General features: G+C 38.8%; 1 protein-coding gene across 13 annotated transcripts in view; it reads left to right on the forward strand.

The window, feature by feature from the left end:
- Positions 1 to 18,994, forward strand: part of LOC126337032 (serologically defined colon cancer antigen 8 homolog) — a 285,601-nt gene that overhangs the window by 81,132 nt on the left and 185,475 nt on the right. For all 13 annotated transcript variants that reach the window (XM_050001319.1, XM_050001324.1, XM_050001330.1 and 10 more), the window contains exons 2-3: positions 3,680 to 3,827; positions 15,450 to 15,773. In XM_050001319.1, the coding sequence (XP_049857276.1) occupies positions 3,680 to 3,827; positions 15,450 to 15,773 (472 nt within the window). The remainder of the gene's footprint in view (positions 1 to 3,679; positions 3,828 to 15,449; positions 15,774 to 18,994) is intronic.

Raw genomic sequence — 18,994 nt, forward strand, 5'->3', positions numbered from 1 at the left:
GTCACATATTAATCTTTTAAAGAAGCTAAATATTGAAAAAGAGGACTGGTTTAACTACCTAGGACAAAGGAACATTATTTGTGTTGTTACAGTATGTTAAACCATATATAAGGAAACATGACACTAATGAGAAAATCAATAAATGCTTATGAAAGACTTCTGGTAACCGCGCTGTTGCTACGGTCCCAGGTTCAAATCCTGCCTCGGGCATGGATGTGTGTGATGTCCTTAGGTTAGTTAGGTTTAAGTAGTTCTAAGTTCTAGGGGACTGATGACCACAGCAGTTAAGTCCCATAGCGCTCAGAGCCATTTGAGCTTCTGGTAACATTGAGATACTTGGCAATTACCAGAATCTTAAAACTTAGTTATTTGGTAACTGTCAGAAGCTATGCTCATCTGAAATTTTCTGCTGTGATGTCACCTTTATTATTGAGCTACATCATTCTGGAAACACATAACGCCGTATATGAAGTACTAGAGCACTTTACCTGGTCTGCATATCTGCTCGGCACCAATTCAAGCACTGTCAGGCCAAACACAGACAGTCATGCAGATAAGTTTTTCAGTTGACAGTTCAGTCACACATTACGATTTGTCTATGGAAACTCTGTATAGGCCTAGATAAGTCTGAATATCTGAGTGTGTAAGGACACTTTAAATGTCTTTTAATTGTAACTGCTTCATGTGTTGTTGACTGTGATTAGTGCTCATATATTGTGTTGTGTCATGTTTGTGTTATTGTTGACAATGATTATGATAAGAAAAGGGAGAGTATACAGCCCAGAGGTGGCTCGTAGCTTATTTATTTAGAATGACACCAAGGATTCCACTAATTTTAATATGCCCATCTGATGGACAGATTCTCAATACTGTGACATACATTCTCTCCATGAGGCACTTCAAGAGGTTTGGAATTTAACCCAGGTATTGGATTGGCATAAAGTCTGATAGTCAGGAATTTACCTCTTACCCCCTTGCTGACCATCTAATGGAAATTTAAGTTTTGTACCATCAGGATTTGAATCATCAGACCCTAACGAGGAAACCCTGGATTGCTATGTCAAAAAAGTTCAATGATGCTTACAGTATTCAACACCCCACATATTGTCTACCGTGCAACCACAGTAGTTGCTGCTAATAGCAACAGGGGGTGGGACTGGAGGCATCCAGTGGTAAGCAGAGCATGAGGCTGTGGAGCATAGTTGAACTTGCTTAGTTGATGAGTAACTCTCTACAATGCTAGTGGTGTCAGTACAAAGCAGTCCAATTTCAACAATAAACATAGTAAATATTGCATTGTATCTACAACACTTGCCAAAGTTGACATTTCGTCAGAAAGGAACCCAAGAATTGTCGCAGAGTGAGAAAGAAGTGCCAGATGAAATATTAGCATTTCTACAGAATAAGTCAGTGGAGTGTGTGGTCTCGTGTGCGCCTGACTATGGGAATAATGTACATGAGGAGTACAGTGATGACAACACCTGTTTAAAAAGTTAAAGGATACAGAAGCAGGTGTCAGGCCATGTAGTTAATCATCCTTACTGGACGGGAGCCACAAATCCCATCTCCAGTGAAAGGTTGTAAAGGCCAATCATTGTCCAAGGAGTGGGTGCTAAACATAATTATGTACGTGGAAGATCATCCACAGCATAGTAAAAAAAAAAAAAAAAAAAAAAAAAAAAAAAAAAAAAAAAAAAAAAAGTTATGAACAGATTTTGAATAAGTCTGCAGCAATATAATCATGTAGTGCATGAGAAAAACTACAGATATTCAAAGGAGGACAAGGCACACTTGTTACAAAAACTGGTGTTTGGTCATTTCAAGGCTGCTTGATACAATTTACAGGATGTTCATGAGAGTGACCAATTACATTTTCCACATCAAATTGAGTGCAGCATTGATTACAGAGATTTCAAGGGAAGCAGTGGATAGTTGCATAACTTCAAACAGTGGTACAGAATTGGAAGAAACAAAGTGTCAACTTGATGGTGCACAGCAAACTGTGGAACTGGTCTGAAAATTTCTAAATGAGGTAAAGGAATTTGTTTTTAACTCGGACCAATTGGGATTTGAAGAGGAAATATGTATCAATGGAACCCTGTAAATCATAGGTACCAAGAGTTGTATGAAAGTCAGTCAACATCAGTGCCTTAATGCATTTGTAAATCTGGATGGTAAATTGACTAGAAAGTTATTTATTGTGCTGTGAGAAGTTGGAAGTGTTCCACCCGCTACGATTCTTTCTCATGCTCACGATTGTGCAAGGGCAGTGGGAAATATTTACTTTACACCTAGCAAGAGTGGGTAAATGGGCATAAGAGAAATAGAACTAAGTATGAACACTGCTTTTCCCCAATAACTGGTCAAAATGACTTTAATTTGCTTGATTGCTGTGTATAAAAATCATACTCCTTTAGAGGAAACTATCCCCTCTGAAAAGTGTGTGATGTTGCAGTTATACCACCTGGAAACACTGGACAAATTCAGCCTCTGTATGTTTTCTCCAGGCATATAAAACATATTATCACACTATCTGCAGCTATGTCTTAAAGGATAGCCAGTTTCATGATAATCTCCGTAACAGACTGTTTTGCATTCTGTTGCATTCCATTACTACATTTCATCAGTTCTCATCACCCAATTACACCAATATGGTTCTATATGCATTCTTTAAGAGTGGATACCTAGCTGAATGTGCTCAATGGTTTGTAATTCCCAAGGAGTTAATCTTCAGTCTTGATGGTGCAAACATTTGTGATCACTGTGGTGTGCCATTTTTCATTTTGTGGTCCTGTGCAACTTAACGGTTGTTTTGGACATTTCTTGAATGTTGACAATGTCCATTTTGTGAAGTATAATACACACATCTCATAGAAGCTTGATCTCTGCACTTTCGGAACACTCATTTTCTGTCACGCTCCTGATGCGCATGATAAGTCATTAGCAGCTAATAATTTTCTTGTCATAATTGTTAACACAAATTTTTTAAATGAGCCTTACTAAAGATTGAACTTGCGGGCTCACTCTCAAGCCGTTCCTTGTAAGTTAAATGCCACCACTGTACAAGGATGAGTTCGTGAAATCAGTTACAGAGATGGGATGTTAGATTAGAACACCACATGTGTTTGGAAGCCACAAATAGAATTACAAAATAATGATTTTTCAATTTACTTTCCATCTTTTTTTCTTTAATGTGTTCTGTTACACCACCATTGAAGTATAATATAAGTCTGGTTATTACATTTTGATTCCTTTAATAATTTTAATGAGTTTGGCTTTTTTTTTTTTGTTATGTAACAAAGGTACAGTACTTTCTGAATGAAAGGACAGGATAACGACATGTGATGTACTTCAATTAAAATTACTTTGTGATTGACAGGGGGGGGGGGGGGTGAGGAAAGGATGGGGGGCACAGTTTGTGAATGGGGTGGGATAGTGTAGCCAGCATGCAGTCATCCATGTTCCATGGTACACTGCATGTATTTGCAAATTAGGCAACACATCAAGCACATGGCACTCAAGAATGAACTGTGAGTGGATGTTGGCTTGCCCTACTAATCGACTTGCTGAAATGTCAATCACAAAGTAATTTTAACCAGACCATAGTATAGTACGCTTAATGTGTTTGAGCATTGCTAATAACCTACTTTTAACATCATTTTCATTTCCACCTTTCCAGGAAATTCAATGGCTACCACAAAATGGATAGTGTTAAGAAGAGGATTCCTGATTACACTGATATAGCTTACCGGGAAGCTGTTGCCAGGTTAAGATATCTGCTTGCAGAATCTTATTCATCACGTGGAACGCCTACAAAATTATCACATGTATGTATTGTTAAAAAAATAATGTAGAAAATGAGATATTAGCCTGTAATATCATGACATACACTCCCACATTTAATAAACAGATACATGGTAAAACATGAATAATATTGCCCAAATAAATGAGAACACAGTTGTTTCTACATACTATATGCAGAGACAATGACAACTTGAGGGAAGATGAATGTCACACAGCTTTAAGAATTCTTTTAAATTTCTGGCTTTCAGAAGCATTAAAAGACCTTTTCATCAAGAGAAATGGAATTCTGAGGGGAAGATGTCCAGGTTCTAGAATAAGAGCGAATTCATTCCAAATCTTGTATCATAAACACACAGAGCTTGTGAGTGAGACTTCGACAGAACATCAGTAGACTTATAGCTGAGATTGATAACCGAATATACAAATCTTATCTGCTTGTTAGCAGATTACTTTTTCCATGCTGGTGTGTATTTCATTGCTTGTGGAATTGAAATACGTCATACTGATAGGCTGCCAGGGGAATGTGTTACGAGGTCTCATATACACGATACATCACTATGATAAAGAGGCGCAGTTGGATCCATTTTCGAAATAAAAAGATAAATTTAAGATTTTGGGTGAGTAGCATAATGTAGTTGGCAGTGGTGTGAGATACTTAGTGAAGAAGCCAATCTCATTTCAGTACAAGACTTAAGTGCATATACATATACAGCATATTTGCATCTTTCATTTGCTTGTGACAACAAATCTTGGATCTAGTGACAAAATGATATGAATTACTTGCATGGTGTGGATACCTGTTCATTCATTTTCTGCCTTTTCCTCTTAGTCATTTGTACTACAGTAGAGCGTTGATTATCTGAACGTCGGTCAAAGGAACGACCGCTTAACTGAGCTGTGTACTCGCTTGCACCTGTTACTCTCCCACCCTACCGTCCATCATCCCCCTCACTCCCAAACCAAGCAATAGATTGCCCTGAATATGATGAAGAAGACGTTCATGAATGGATGAATATCGATGATGCAGATCCAGGACACCAAATCATGCAGGACACCGAGATTGTAAACGTTGTCACTGATAAAGATGACGCCGCCAGCATCTCATCAATCAGTGTTCCAGAAAGTGAACATGAAAGTATACCAACAGCTTCTGAGGCGTTCACATGTTTTATCTGCCTTGCGATGGTTTGAATCCCAGAATGAAAGTGATCAGTTTCAGATATCTGTAATGAAAAAAGTACGTGACTTAGCTGCTCGTAAGCGTATAGGCTTGCTTAGACAGACCAAAATAAAGGGTTTTTTAAACATTAATTTTGTATACTGTTTGTGTTATTCATGCAAAAAGGTGTGTAAAATGTATATATTTTTGTTTAATAAACTGTGCCACATACTATATATTCCTACTGAAGTTGCCTTTGTATGTTACTTTGTAATACTGAAAGAGATGGCTGTTTTTATGAATAAATGTATTGTACAGAACTTCTTTTTGGCAAACAAACATGTGCAGTTCAATTATCCAAACAAACCAGTTTTCTGAACAACCATGTCCCCCAGTTACTTTGGATAATCAACGCTCTGCTGTAATGATATACGCAGCACTTTTCGGTCAACTGAACGTACCTCTGCTGGATGTTGGCTTCATCCCTTGACATAGTGATGTTGTGGCATATTCATAGATATGCAGAAAGGAAGAGAAAAGAACATACACAATTAGTTTTATGTCTATATTTTTTAAATGTAGATTTTGGTGACTGATTGATCGACTGATCTTTATTGTAGACCATTGTCTGTGTTAAGCTGGAATACAGCAATTTGCTTGTGAGTTGACAAAGCCAACAAATGTGAATATGAAATCTTAGTTGTGACGAAATACTGATTTGTAGCATTGGCCAAATGCAAGTTTAGGTAGTATGGTGACAATGTACTTGTGAGTTGGAGAAGTGGTATCAAAAGCTTTATTTAATATGGAATTTTGCACAATGTATGTTGAAATATTATTAATAATTTTGTCTGAAGAACATAACCTAGGTTGTGATGTGAGATTGATCTGTGGCCTAATCAGAGGTCTGAGTGGGGTTGGAAAGTGATAGGTTGGTTGAGAGTTGACGAACCCACTAGAACTGAATATCCAATCTTGGTTGTTGTGACCGGCTGATATATTGTAGGCAGAGGGGTGTGTGAGTATAAGTTGGTACTTACATTTTCCATTATTTTCTGTTTACTTGTGTCCAGAAACCTGCAGAGAGAGAGAGAGAGCGAGGGGGGGGGGGGGGTAATGCCAAGATTTGACAAAAGTAGAAAACAGAGTGTTGTAGCCTATCCCTCCTGTTATTTAATCTGAACATAGATCAAGTAGTAAAGGAAACTATGGAGAAATTTGAAAAGGGCTTTAAAGTTTACAGGGGGGGGGGGGGGGAGGGGAGTCTTTTGCAGGGAATGTAGAATATAGGTTTTCTCGGTGAATTTCATTGATACAATCATCTCGAGCTATGAGCTGTATCATGTTGTCACAGCTTTACAATGAGTTTCCTACTCGGCTTCAGGCAAGGTATCATGCTGATGTTTGATTTGTTCCTTTTTAGTTGCTGAACCACAGACTTCTCTGTGGGAAGCTCAAGGTGTGGGGCAGTCGGTGCCATCAGAAGGGCTGTTGTGCTTGCTGTCGAGGGGGCGATGAGTCCAGGCATCTTGGTGGTGCCTGTCTGTTCTGTTCATTGTCTCCTCCACTTTCACATGAAAGCATTCCTCATGTATTTTTGATAACACCACAATCCCTGTGGCGCTCTGTTGGAAACCAATGTCCTAGTCAACAAGATCATCATGTACTCTTATTTCCACTGTCCCTGTGAAGACTGATTTCCAGAACACATTGGCAAGCCACAGTATGTCTGTCTGTTCAGAAAGAATTACGAGGCCCTCATTGATGCAGTATTTTGCCAGAGCAGACTTGTTGATTTGGTCAAGGCGAATGCTCCTCACATATTCTGTACCGACAGCAGTTGGAGATGCATCACTGTGTTTGTCTGATGTACCGCATGCCACACCTGCAACTGATGCCCATAGCCATAGTTGGTCTTCAACATAACCAAGTATATTCTTGATTTTAACCAATGAGCAGAACGTTACTTTTTTTTCTTTTTTTTGCTCCTCTATCATCTCGGAAATTTTGGCTGTTGGTGACCCTAAGTAAGGAAGAAACAGCAGGTGCTTAGTTTCTTCTTGATTGTGTTGTTGGAGAGTGTGACTTATTTGTGTCTCCGAGTAGCTGTTCTTGTGAAAGGTTTCACACAGATGCTGTAACTCTGAAAGCAGACTGTCCTTGTTGCACTTGTGTCATGCTCTGTGTTCTGGGGTGGTGAGCAGATATTTCCTTTTTGTTGGATAGTGGCAGCTGTTGGTGTTCAGGTACAGGCCCATGTGTGTCTTCTTCCTGTAAATGGAATGACCCTTTCTGCCATCAGAATTCTTCTTTAGCAAAATGTGTAGTAATGGTAGGCATCTGTTTCCTTCCACTTCCACGGTGAACCTGACATTGTCGTATATGCTATTAATTTGGCACAGTAATTCTAGTAGGTTTCCTTTACCATGCAGCCAAACCATAAATGAGTCTTGCATGAGCCAAACCACGAATGAGTCGTGCACATATGTGTAGAATGATTTGGGTTTCAGAAGAGTGGTTTTGAGAGCCGTTTCCTCAAAGTATTCCATGTATAGGTTAGCAATGCCTGGCACAAGAGGGGATCCTATAATGACTCTCCATATGTGGACATAGAACTTTTTACTGTATTGGAAGTAGGTGGTGGTGAGTGTATGTCCAAACAGCTTCATCATGTCCCTGTCAAAGTGACACTTTACTAATGCCATGGAGTCCTTTAGTATTACCCATGTGAAGAGATGTGTGATGTCAAAGCTGAATGGAAGTTCACCGTTATCCAGACATATCTCTTGATGCACTTTCACAAACTCAATAAAGCTCTTGATGTGGTGTGCACAGTGATTATGGGTCATTTTACTAGCTGTACCAGGTGTTCAGCTATGCGATATATTGCCGAATTTATAGTGTTCACTATTGGACATAGAGGAACTCCCTCCTTGTGTATTTTTGGGATCCATAGAATCTTGGTGGTACCAATGCTCTGAATGCAGGATTCTGACCAATCCTTATTCAGTCCTTAGTTGTTTGAGGAGTGAAATGGTCTTTTTTGTCACACCTAGTCCAGGATCCTTCTTCACCTGCTTGTATGCCAGATCCTGTAGTAGTATCACAGTAGTCTGTAAGTAGTCATCTGAACATAACAGCATCATTCCATTGTCTTGGTCAGCTGCTAGGACAACTGCCTCGGTTTCTGAGTAACCAGCAAACAGAGTATCAATTGCAAGCATACTTTTTTTCCTTTTTGTTTTGGAAAGAACAACTCAAGAAAGACATAGATTTTTTATCAAAATCATTAATAGTGACACATTCCTAGAGCATCTAGGCAACAATAAAACCAGTGGAAGACTTCATTATCACCTTGACCAATAAAAGCTCATCAAGTGAAGTCAAATTTCAAGACAATGCTCTTTTTCTTTACCAGGGTGATAGGGGCGGAAGGTAGTCCATTCAGGGTTCGTTCCAACAGATCAGATCATTAATCAAGCTTTGTGTTTGGAGCTTCTGAGAAGATTATATCGAATGGTGAACATAATAAGGGGACTAATTTATGGCAGTCAGGGAACACCATGACAATGCACCTACTCATAAGCCATCTCAATGCACCAGTATTTTGCCAGAAATAGCATTAATTCCATACCCTTACACACTAGGCTTAGCTCTGTGCAATTTCCTCTTGTTGCTCTGTGTGATGAGAAACACAAAAGAAAACATATTTTGCTGTGAGGTAGCAGTTAAGGAGGAGGGTGGGGAAGAGAAGCTGTCAACCATGTGTGTAGATGAGTGTCAGAAATGTTTTCATGAATGAAGTCACCAAACAGACAACTATGTCAAGTACAGTGTAAAGGATTTTAAAAGGGATGATGTTTTTTCCCCCTTATTTTGGGTTTTGGATACTCCGTTGCATGTGTAAATGGAATGTATCTAAATCACCTATGATGAAGGGCCATCTGCGCCCCAATCTGGAAGATGCTCTTAGTTTGATCACCTTACAGTTTTGTTGACATTTCTACAGAACATACCAAAGTAACTTTCATTAACTTTTTCTGAGTTCCAGCTCCATCTGTAACTTGCTGTAGATTCTGTCTAAGCTGAAGCACCAAAGAAACTTGTATAGGCAAGCATACTCAAATGCAGAAATATGTGAACATGCAGAATACAGCACTGTGGTCGGCAATGCCTATACAGGGTGTTACCAAAAGGTACAGCCAAACTTTCAGGAAACAATCCTCGCTCGCAAATAAAGAAAAGATGTTATGTGGACATGTGTCCGGAAACGCTTAATTTCCATGTTAGAGCTCATTTTAGTTTCATCAGTATGTACTGTACTTCCTCGATTCAGCACCCGTTGGCCAATTGAAGGGAGGTAATGTTGACTTCGGTGCTTGTGTTGACATGCGACTCATTGCTCTATAGTACTAGCATCAAGCACATCAGTACGTAGCATCAACAGGTTAGTGTTCATCACGAACGTGGTTTTGCAGTCAGTGCAATGTTTACAAATGCGGAGTTGGCAGATGCCCATTTGATGTATGGATTAGCACGGGGCAATAGCCATGGTGCGATACGTTTGTATCGAGACAGATTTCCAGAACGAAAGTGTCCCGACAGGAAGACGTTCGAAGCAATTGATTGGCTTCTTAGGGAGCACGGAACATTCCATCCTATGACTCGCGACTGGGGAAGACCTAGAACAACGAGGTCACCTGCAATGGACAAGGCAGTTCTTCGTGCAGTTGACGATAACCCTAATGTCAGCGTCAGAGAAATTGCTACTGTACAAGTTAACGTTGACCACGTCACTGTATGGAGAGTGCTACAGGAGAACCAATTGTTTCCGTATCATGTACAGCGTGTGCAGGAACTATCAGCAGCTGATTGGCGTCCACGGGTACACTTTTGCGAATGGTTCATCCAACAATGTGTCAATCCTCATTTCAGTGGAAATGTTCTCTTTATGGATGAGGCTTCATTCCATCATGATCAAACTGTAAATTTTCACACTCAACATGTGTGGGCTGGTGAGAATCCACACGCAATTGTGCAATCACGTCATCAACACAGATGTTCTGTGAACGTTTGGGCTGGTATTGTTGGTGATGTCTTGATTGGGTCCCATGTTCTTCCACCTACGCTCAATGGAGCATGTATCATGATTTCATACTGGATACTCTACCTGTGCTGCTAGAACATGCGCCTTTACAAGTATGACACAACATGTGGTTCATGCACGATGGAGCTCCTGCACATTTCAGTCGAAGTGTTCGTTCGCTTTATGGGGGCATTTGAAAGCTTTTGTCTACGCAACCCCGGTACCAAATGTAGAGACTCTACGTGCTCGTGTTGTGGACGGCTGTGATACAATATGCCATTCTCCAGGGCTGCATCAGCGCATCAGGGATTCCATGCGACGGATGGTGGATACATGTATCCTCGCTAACGGAGGACATTTTGAACATTTCCTGTAACAAATGTGTTTGAAGTCACGCTGGTAGGCTCTGTTGCTGTGTGTTTCCATTCCATGATTACTGTGATTTGAAGTGTAGTAATAAAATGAGCTCTAACATGGAAAGTAAGCTTTTCCGGACACATGTCCACATAACATATTTTCTTTCTTTGTGTGTGAGGAATGTTTCCTTTTTGTAACACCCTGTATAAGACTACAAGTATCTGGCACAGTAGTTAGATCAGTTTCTGCTGCTACAGTGGCAGGTTATCAAGATTTAAATGATTTTGAATCTGGTGCTATAGTTGGCACACAGGCAATAGGAGACAGCATCTCCGAGCTAGAATGAAATGGGGATATTCCCAAACAACCGTTTCACGGGTATACTGTGAATATCAGGAATCTATAAAAACATCAAATCTCTGACATCGCTGTGGATGGATAAAGATCCTGCAAGAAAGGGACCAATGATGACCGAAGAGAATCTTTCAACATGACAGAAGTGCAACCCTTCAGCAGATTGCTGCAGAGTATAATGCTGGGCCATCAACAAGTGTCAGTATGTGAACCATTCAATGTAACATCGTGATATGGGCTTTTGGAGCCAAAGGCCCACCCGTGTACCCTTGATGACTGCGCAACACAAAGCTTTACATCTTGCCTTGACCCGTCAACACCGACATTGGACAGTTGATGACTGGAAACATGTTGCCTGGTTGGATGAGTCTTGTTTCAGATTGTATCGAGTGGATGGACGTGAACGGGTATGGAGACATCCTCATGAGTCCATGGACCCTGCATGTCAGCAGGAGACTGTTCAAGCTGATGGAGGCTCTGTGATTGTGTGGGGCGTACGCAGTTGGTGTGATATGGGACCACTGATATGTCTAGATACGACTCTGACAGGTGACATGTACATAATCATCTTGTCTGATCACCTGCATCCATTCGTGTGCATTGTGCATTCCGGCAGACGGGGGCAGTTTCAGCAGGACAATACGATACACCACAAGTTCAGAATTGCCACAGAGTGGATCTAGGAACACTCTTCCACTGGCCGCCGTACACGCCAGACATGAACATTATTGAGCATATCAGGGATGCCTTGCTACGTGCTGTTCAGAAGAGTTCTCCACCCCCTCATACTCTTACGGATTTATGGATAGCCCTGTAGGATTCATGGTCTCAGTTTCCTCCAGCACTATTTCAGACATTAGTCAAGTCCATTTCACATTGTTTTGTGGCACTTCTATGTGCTCGTGCAGCCCTACACAATATTAGGCTGGTATACCAGTTTCTTTGGCTCTTCAGTGTATTTTCACAAGAGACTTCCTTCGGAACAGGAAACTTGTGAAAAAGTTCGCAAATTTGGCAAGCCATTGCTTCTGACGTAACAGGACTGATATTCTGTAATTTATCTTCCAAACATTTTTTTATTAAAATAGAGAAATAATATAAGTGAAGCTTAGAGGATTATAGTCATGGCATAGTCGCCCTTCAGACTTGGTGCAAATTCTTGTTTTGACTTCCACAGGGAGTAGGTAGTAAGTAAAAGTAGCAAGTGACATGAACATTTTAGATGATTGTTTGTCAGTCAAAACTGTGCTGCAGAGGTATTCACTGTGTTATGTGCCTTTAAAGATATCAGAGATCAAAAATACTGACTGTACCCAATTTTGCCTGCTTTTGATGATATTTATCTTAATTGATGCCTCTGATTTTATAATTGTCAATGCCACTGAAAAGAGTGTATTTCTGTCAATCAGAAACAATTTCATCACATCTCATTCCAGATAGATTACAAAAAAAAAATTACATTTGTTTAAAAAATTGTATTAATTCTTGTGTTGGTCTATGGTAACTATACCACTACAAATCACCTTACTTTATGATATATTGTGAATGTACAAACTCTGATGATAACAGCAACAAACCGTAGAATAATTTGTGCTTTGATAAGCAACCAAAACACTTATCAATGGCTCAGTTGTGTGGAAATACAGTCTTACTTTTGTGGGTAAATGTAAATAAATTCTTGATCTTTAAACAATTAAATAACCTTTTGCCTCATGCTTTCTGCTAGCTTTTTGCCACACTTGCTTTTGAATGTGCCATTATTCCTGTTTTCATCTTCAACTTCCTTGCGGCTTTTGCGATTCTTTCTGAAGCATAAAATTCTTCTATAGTGTTTTTAATGCACCAACTCTGCAGAATCAAGATAAAAATGTTAACTTCTTCTTGATATTTGAATATATTTAACTTTCCTTACACTTCTTTCATCAGCTTGTTGTAGTCAAAACAGTGAAGGCATTGCTTGCTTGCAGTAGGTTGTTCCAACCCACAGTGATGAAAGTTCACATACTGTCACAATTTTCTTAACACATTTATTGCTTCTTCAGCCTGATGCATATGTCATGTTACATATCTCTATTTTCCTCTTTCTTGAACAAAGTCATTGACATTTCAGTGGTGATACACAACAGCTAATAATATTGTATTCAGATCTTCAGAAATATCGGTCTCATCAGGTACATCTAATCAAGAAGGAATTAAGATCTATAGTGTTCTGAGCGAGAAAATATTTTCTGCGTGATAGGCACAATTTTTGGCCTGGTTTGTTGCAGAATTTGTCAACTGCTGATGAGGCCTTTCAAGTAAATTGAGCCCAGACATTTTTGTAGTGTATGAGTCATTTTGCCAAAAGGGTTACAACAAGATATTTTTAAAAATCTGTACTAGTACAAGAGCAGTGCTTATTGCTGGAAACTTATATGAACATCTTCACCAAAGCATAAAACGCATAATCTTCCCAACAACACCAGATTTTCTGGATTGAGCAGGTGGGAACTCTCCCTGCAACATATCCTTTGTTCACATAACCCCCTGGTCTCAACCTTCAGTAGTCCCTGTTCTCCATCTACCTATACTACACATGCCTACTATCCCACAAGTGCATCTGCATAGTTCTTTCCCCTTCTCTTCTTCTCTCCCCTTCTCTACTACATTCATATTCTCATCCACTCACCCGCCCACCCCAATACAGCCTTCTGATGCTGCCCCTAAAAGGCGTATTCTGTCACCAGCATATCCTTGCATGCTTTGTGTGTGTGTGTGTGTGTGTGTGTGTGTGTGTGTGTGTGTGTGTGTGTGTGTGTTTTTTTTTATCCTCAATTTTCTGTTGTTTTGAGTTCACACCCTGTTCCGTTCACATTCAGTACTAACCATTGTAACACTCCTGTCTAGAGTGACATAATGAGATGGTTTGATAAACAATGCTGGAGTTCCCACATATCGTAGGTGTATATCCTGTTGAAACAAAAAATTATGAATCTATACTACTAGGTACGTTCAGTTTTACACCATACCTGCTTGTTTGTGTGTGCACAAAAAAATGGTGCTGACATATATTTATAAGCAATTTATTACTGAGATTTAAAACAGCAATTAGACAGGCCAATTGTTTTATTTATTGAAGATAAAGCCATTACTAGTTTCAGACTAGCAATTCCGTCTTCAGACTTCCATGCATGTTTATTTTAAATCTTTTATACTCTGGTGAGTTTCATCAGTTTCAATTCACATTGAAAGTTTCTAACATTTTGACGACTAAGAGAGTGTGAAGTGTATGTGCAAACTGCCCACTTCTTTTATATGAGTCGACTTACTTGGTGTACTCAGCCGATCTTCTTCTCTGGATAGCCGGCTTCTGGGATCTCTATAAACTTTGTCTCCGAAGAATGATGCTAGTTACAGGAACCTTAAAGACTCTCAACTTGCGAAATAATTAGGTACTAGAAGAATACCTTTCAACAACTATTGGTATATTTGAGCTTCATGAAGAACAAAATTCACATTTCACACATAAACATTAGATTTCTTGTAAGTCACTTCGTATCATCTCACATTAGAAACAGATTTAAGTACATTTAGCAAAGAGTTGGCTTAACAGCCATAACTCTATTACAAACAAATTGTAAAATATGTCTTGCCTCCAGCAAACCCAAGATAAGAGTTTTTTCTTTTGACTTCAGAATCTTAATTGTTCTTGTTATTTATAACAGTGGTCATTGATACAATTAGCACAGGATAACCTAAAAGTTCCACGGTTCTTCGGTACACTTTCACTAGAACTTCCACGGATCACCCGACAAGTACTTGTCGGTGCCTTTTGTTCACTGCGTCTACCTTCTGCTCTCAACTAATTTCACACCCGCACACACAAATTTGTGACGTGCAGTAGGTAGGATTCTACCATCCCGCTCTCACATCTAAAATATTGTGAGTTCAAGACGGTAGAAGGCCAAGTGGTTATAGAATTTACGCAGTAATTCTTGAAACACTACAAGTTTCTTGAGATGGTTGTGCCTCATAGCAAGAGCGGATTTTAGTAAAATGAGTGTTTTCTTTTTAAGCTGGCCTGATGATTAACATTAATAAAATGTTCAAATACAGTGTGATTATTTCAATTCTTCGTGAAATAGCTGACGTGTTTGTCCTAACTCTTAATCCTTTCTTTAACTTATTAATATGACTCTTCCCATTCCCCTCCCCGCTCCTCACCCATTCAAAAACTGTGCTTCACATGCTAATGCCATGCTGTTGTCAGGAGACAAGTTAATATGCTATGAGTTACCAAATATTACTTTTGAAATGTTAGATTTGTAGCTTCTGATTTCATTCTGTTCTAATGTTGTTAACTACCGGACATGTGAACTAATATTTGTATGCAGTGTTTCTGTAATACTAATACTTTATCGCTAGAATATTGTCTTAGTGATTACTAACAGATTTTAATTTTACTTTTGAGACTATAAGGCCATTTTGTGTGTCTGTTAGAACAGCAAGTATGTTACAGGAGAAAGACTTCACCAGTTAAATCTATTCACAACTATTTTACTGTAAACTTAGAAAATACAAGTAAGTTGCTTCATATATCTTTTCTGCTCTTATTATGACATCCTGTTTAAATATTGTGGGTCATAAAGTTTCATTTTTTTAAAATTGTACTATTTCTGATAATTTGTTTTGTGTGAATTTTATACACAGACTCATTCAACCAAGATAGAAGATAGTGGAGATGAAACAGATGCATCAGCTGTCGTGAGTGATCGGTCGCGGCATGTTTCATATCGTGCTCCCATCTTTGAAACCAAATACAGTGTGTACCCAGGACTTGCTGTGAAATCTTGTAGCCAGCTGCATGGACCTCCAACACAACTTCCAGCAACAAGAGGAACTGCATCAGTAGCTTCTGGTGATGAACCAACATCCAAATCATCAGCTACTCAGCCACCACCAGAACTGATGGCATACATTGAAAGACAGGAAGAGTATATAGAACAGTTGGAGAAGGAGTCACAGTACTGCAGAGTAATGCATCAGTTTTAATATAATTAATAATTAAGAAATGTTAAAAAATGCCAAAGTATTTTGCCATTAATTTATGTTTAACAAAATACCTGGAAACACCAAAATCTGCTTTCTTTTTTTCCATAAAATTTTCATACATTTTGCATTTTAGAATTGTTTAGTGATTATACTTTACATAGTTTATTTTGGCAAGCATGTAACTGCACAGATTCAAAACATAAATTGATACATATACCAATGTTATTTAGAACATTTGTGATGTGCTGCTTTGGACAAAGTACTTGTACATACATATCATAGATGTAGCTTTATAGTTTGATGATAAATTCACTGCACCCTTGCATCAGATTTTTCCAGAGACATTTTAAAATAGCAAATTTTTCTGGTATACAGTTGAGCCAGAGACATTTGCTCTATGGGTCATTTTCTAAGCCTGTGAACAATCTTCCACATGAAAATAATATATGGAATTTGAGTAAACATCTCTCTTTAGGAACAAAAGGCATCATGAGGATTCCTCGTTACAATTTACATGGATAAAAGCCTCAGCTTTAAGATGTGCCATGACGCCATATATAATCTAAGATTAAAAAAGTGCCGCACCACGAAAGTTATCCAGATGGGATAAATGTGTATTTTATACTGGAACAGGATAAAACAGAGACTAAACTTCAATGAAAAATTATTTTGTGTAAAGGGCATTAAAATATCTTCCTTATTGATTTGACAAGAAGATCATTACAATACAGAATTTAAAACATGTGACACTCACCTCATTACCAACCCAAATAGATGATTCCTCCTCTGATAAAGCTGTGGCTTAATTGGCACATCGAGCAAATGCATTCTGTTGGGCATTATTCATGAATGGCATAATGATGTGTTAAGACTGCAATGTTGAATATGCAGATGGGTAAAGAATTACGTCACCACTATGAGAGTGGAGTTTGGTGCATTGTACATTCCACTTACCATAGCATGTTGCCTCTAAAATGCAGTATAACCTGGTCTGACTGGTCTACGAGCTAGTTTGCTTTGTTTCTTCCAATTCCTATGTGTTGTTCTATCTGAGGTCTTTGTTGTTCTATCTGAGGTCTTTAGGAGAAGGGTGTCTATGATAGTGTAAAGTAATTTAGGTACTGGTTATGGAACTATCTGTAAGGCACTATGGGGAAAGAATGCAATATCAACTTCCCACTACTCCTAAATCTCTAGTGCACCATTTCCTCATACTTACCCAGGCTTATGTTGGTCATAATCAGTGGAGCAGTTGATGTCACTATGATGTGAGCAGAAAGAATATATGATAAATCAACTATAAAAAGACAGAAAGGGTGGCCAGAACTGACTTTCAGCAGGTGAAGTTCCAGGACTACTTATAGTGTCTCTAAGTATTACATAATGTTAACAGTTTTCTTGAGTTAATTTCCCTTTTGATGTAACTATATATCCATTGTGAACGTAAACAAATAAAGTACAGGATTACTCATAAGCACCTCTGAGGTTTCTGTATGGCTGAACGACTGGCTGAATGACATTAACAAAGAACACAGATCAAAAAGAAACAGTAATCAACAAAAAATATTTTTAACTACATGACGAATAAAATCCACTGCAGTTGTAATTTCAAAGTTTCCTTATTTGGATAAAAGCATGTACACTACCCACATTTTCGGGCATGAATCCCATCTTCAAGTGCTACTGTAACAATAAATAAAGACTAGGTAGGGCTCTAAATATTTATATATTACATAATTTGAATGTAAATAAACTTTAGAAAGCCAACACCAAGAAAAAAATGCTGTAACAAACAACCAAAAAGGAACTTGGCATACAAATGCTCTGATGCGCTATGATGTTGGCTTTATTGAGTCCATGTCACATTAATGGCAGTTTGTAGTAGGTAATCAAGTTATATTTATGGATTTAGTGCTGGTTTTTGGTCGGGCCCCATTTACCTCGAGTCTCACTAGCTGCCCTCACATTTTTCATGTCTCATCTGCACAGGCTCTCTCATACTACTGGCTAAATTTGTTAGTTTTTCCATGCGACATGCACAGTTTTGAATGCAGAGAAGGTATTTCCTGTGGTTGATTTACAGTCTTAATGGTCCTATGTTCATTTAATCTGTTTAGTAAAGTGGTTCCTAACTGGGGGAATTGCACCCTGAGGGGTAAAATGAAATTTGTGAAGGTTAAAAACTAAACGATTCGATTCTGTTTCAGGCATGAAACTAAATTATTTTCAAAAGATTGATACTATTCTTACAATTTTGTGAGACTCAGTAGTATCAATCATATAACTTATGAATAACTACTTGTTCTCAATTAGTAACATTAATATGGAGGAGGTTACAGGTTCCTCACATATTCCACCTACTACATACATATGTTGTGCTTTGTCCTGTACATCACTGATGATAAAAGTGATGCACTTGTGTAACAAATGCTAAATATATCAAGAAAATGTCTTCTCCAAGTTGTAGATTGTACCTGCAATAGTCCAGAAATTGCTTCATTACTTGCTTTGAAACAGATAAATGAATTAATTGACAGCACAACACAGTGGTAACTACATAAGGACTATTACTATTAGTGGCTGTGGCCAGACACAAAGCAATAACAGCCTGAAGTCTTCCAATTTCTGCCAGTTCAGAAATAAGGAGTGCAGCAATCAAGTAGTTTATGAACAGTAAGTATAGTGCACACATTTTAACTCGGTTGATTAGGGTTGCAGACTGGTCAGGCAGGAGCAGATATGGAGAGTAGTAATGCGGGGAATCTATGTTTTGTAGCAAGTGTCTGCTGTCACTGTCAATAATTAGCTTTCTAGTGTGAGAGGAAGTTGTGGGTAGCATTTGCAATGCACTACGAATTCCCTCAACAACTCCCTCCCCTCCCAAACACACACCAACTAAAGTCTTTCATTCTATAGTTTAGTGAGGCACTAAAAATAACGTGTGTGTGTGTGGAGGGGGGGGGGGGGGGAGGAGGGGGGAGGAGTACTAGCTAATGTATGACCGCACTCAGAGGTAATGGTATAAGAAAGATTGAAAAGCACTGGTTTAGTGTTAATTAACTGCTACAGTAGCATCTGAAGATGGGATTAGTGTCCTGAAATTTGGGTAGTCTACATGCCTTTAAACAAATAAAGAAACTTTGAAGTTACAGCTCATCATGAACAATTCAAGCGACCCCTCAAGAGTCACATGATTCTGACAG

The sequence above is a fragment of the Schistocerca gregaria genome, chromosome 2, assembly GCF_023897955.1.
Source record: "Schistocerca gregaria isolate iqSchGreg1 chromosome 2, iqSchGreg1.2, whole genome shotgun sequence".
Classification (NCBI taxonomy): domain Eukaryota; kingdom Metazoa; phylum Arthropoda; class Insecta; order Orthoptera; family Acrididae; genus Schistocerca; species Schistocerca gregaria.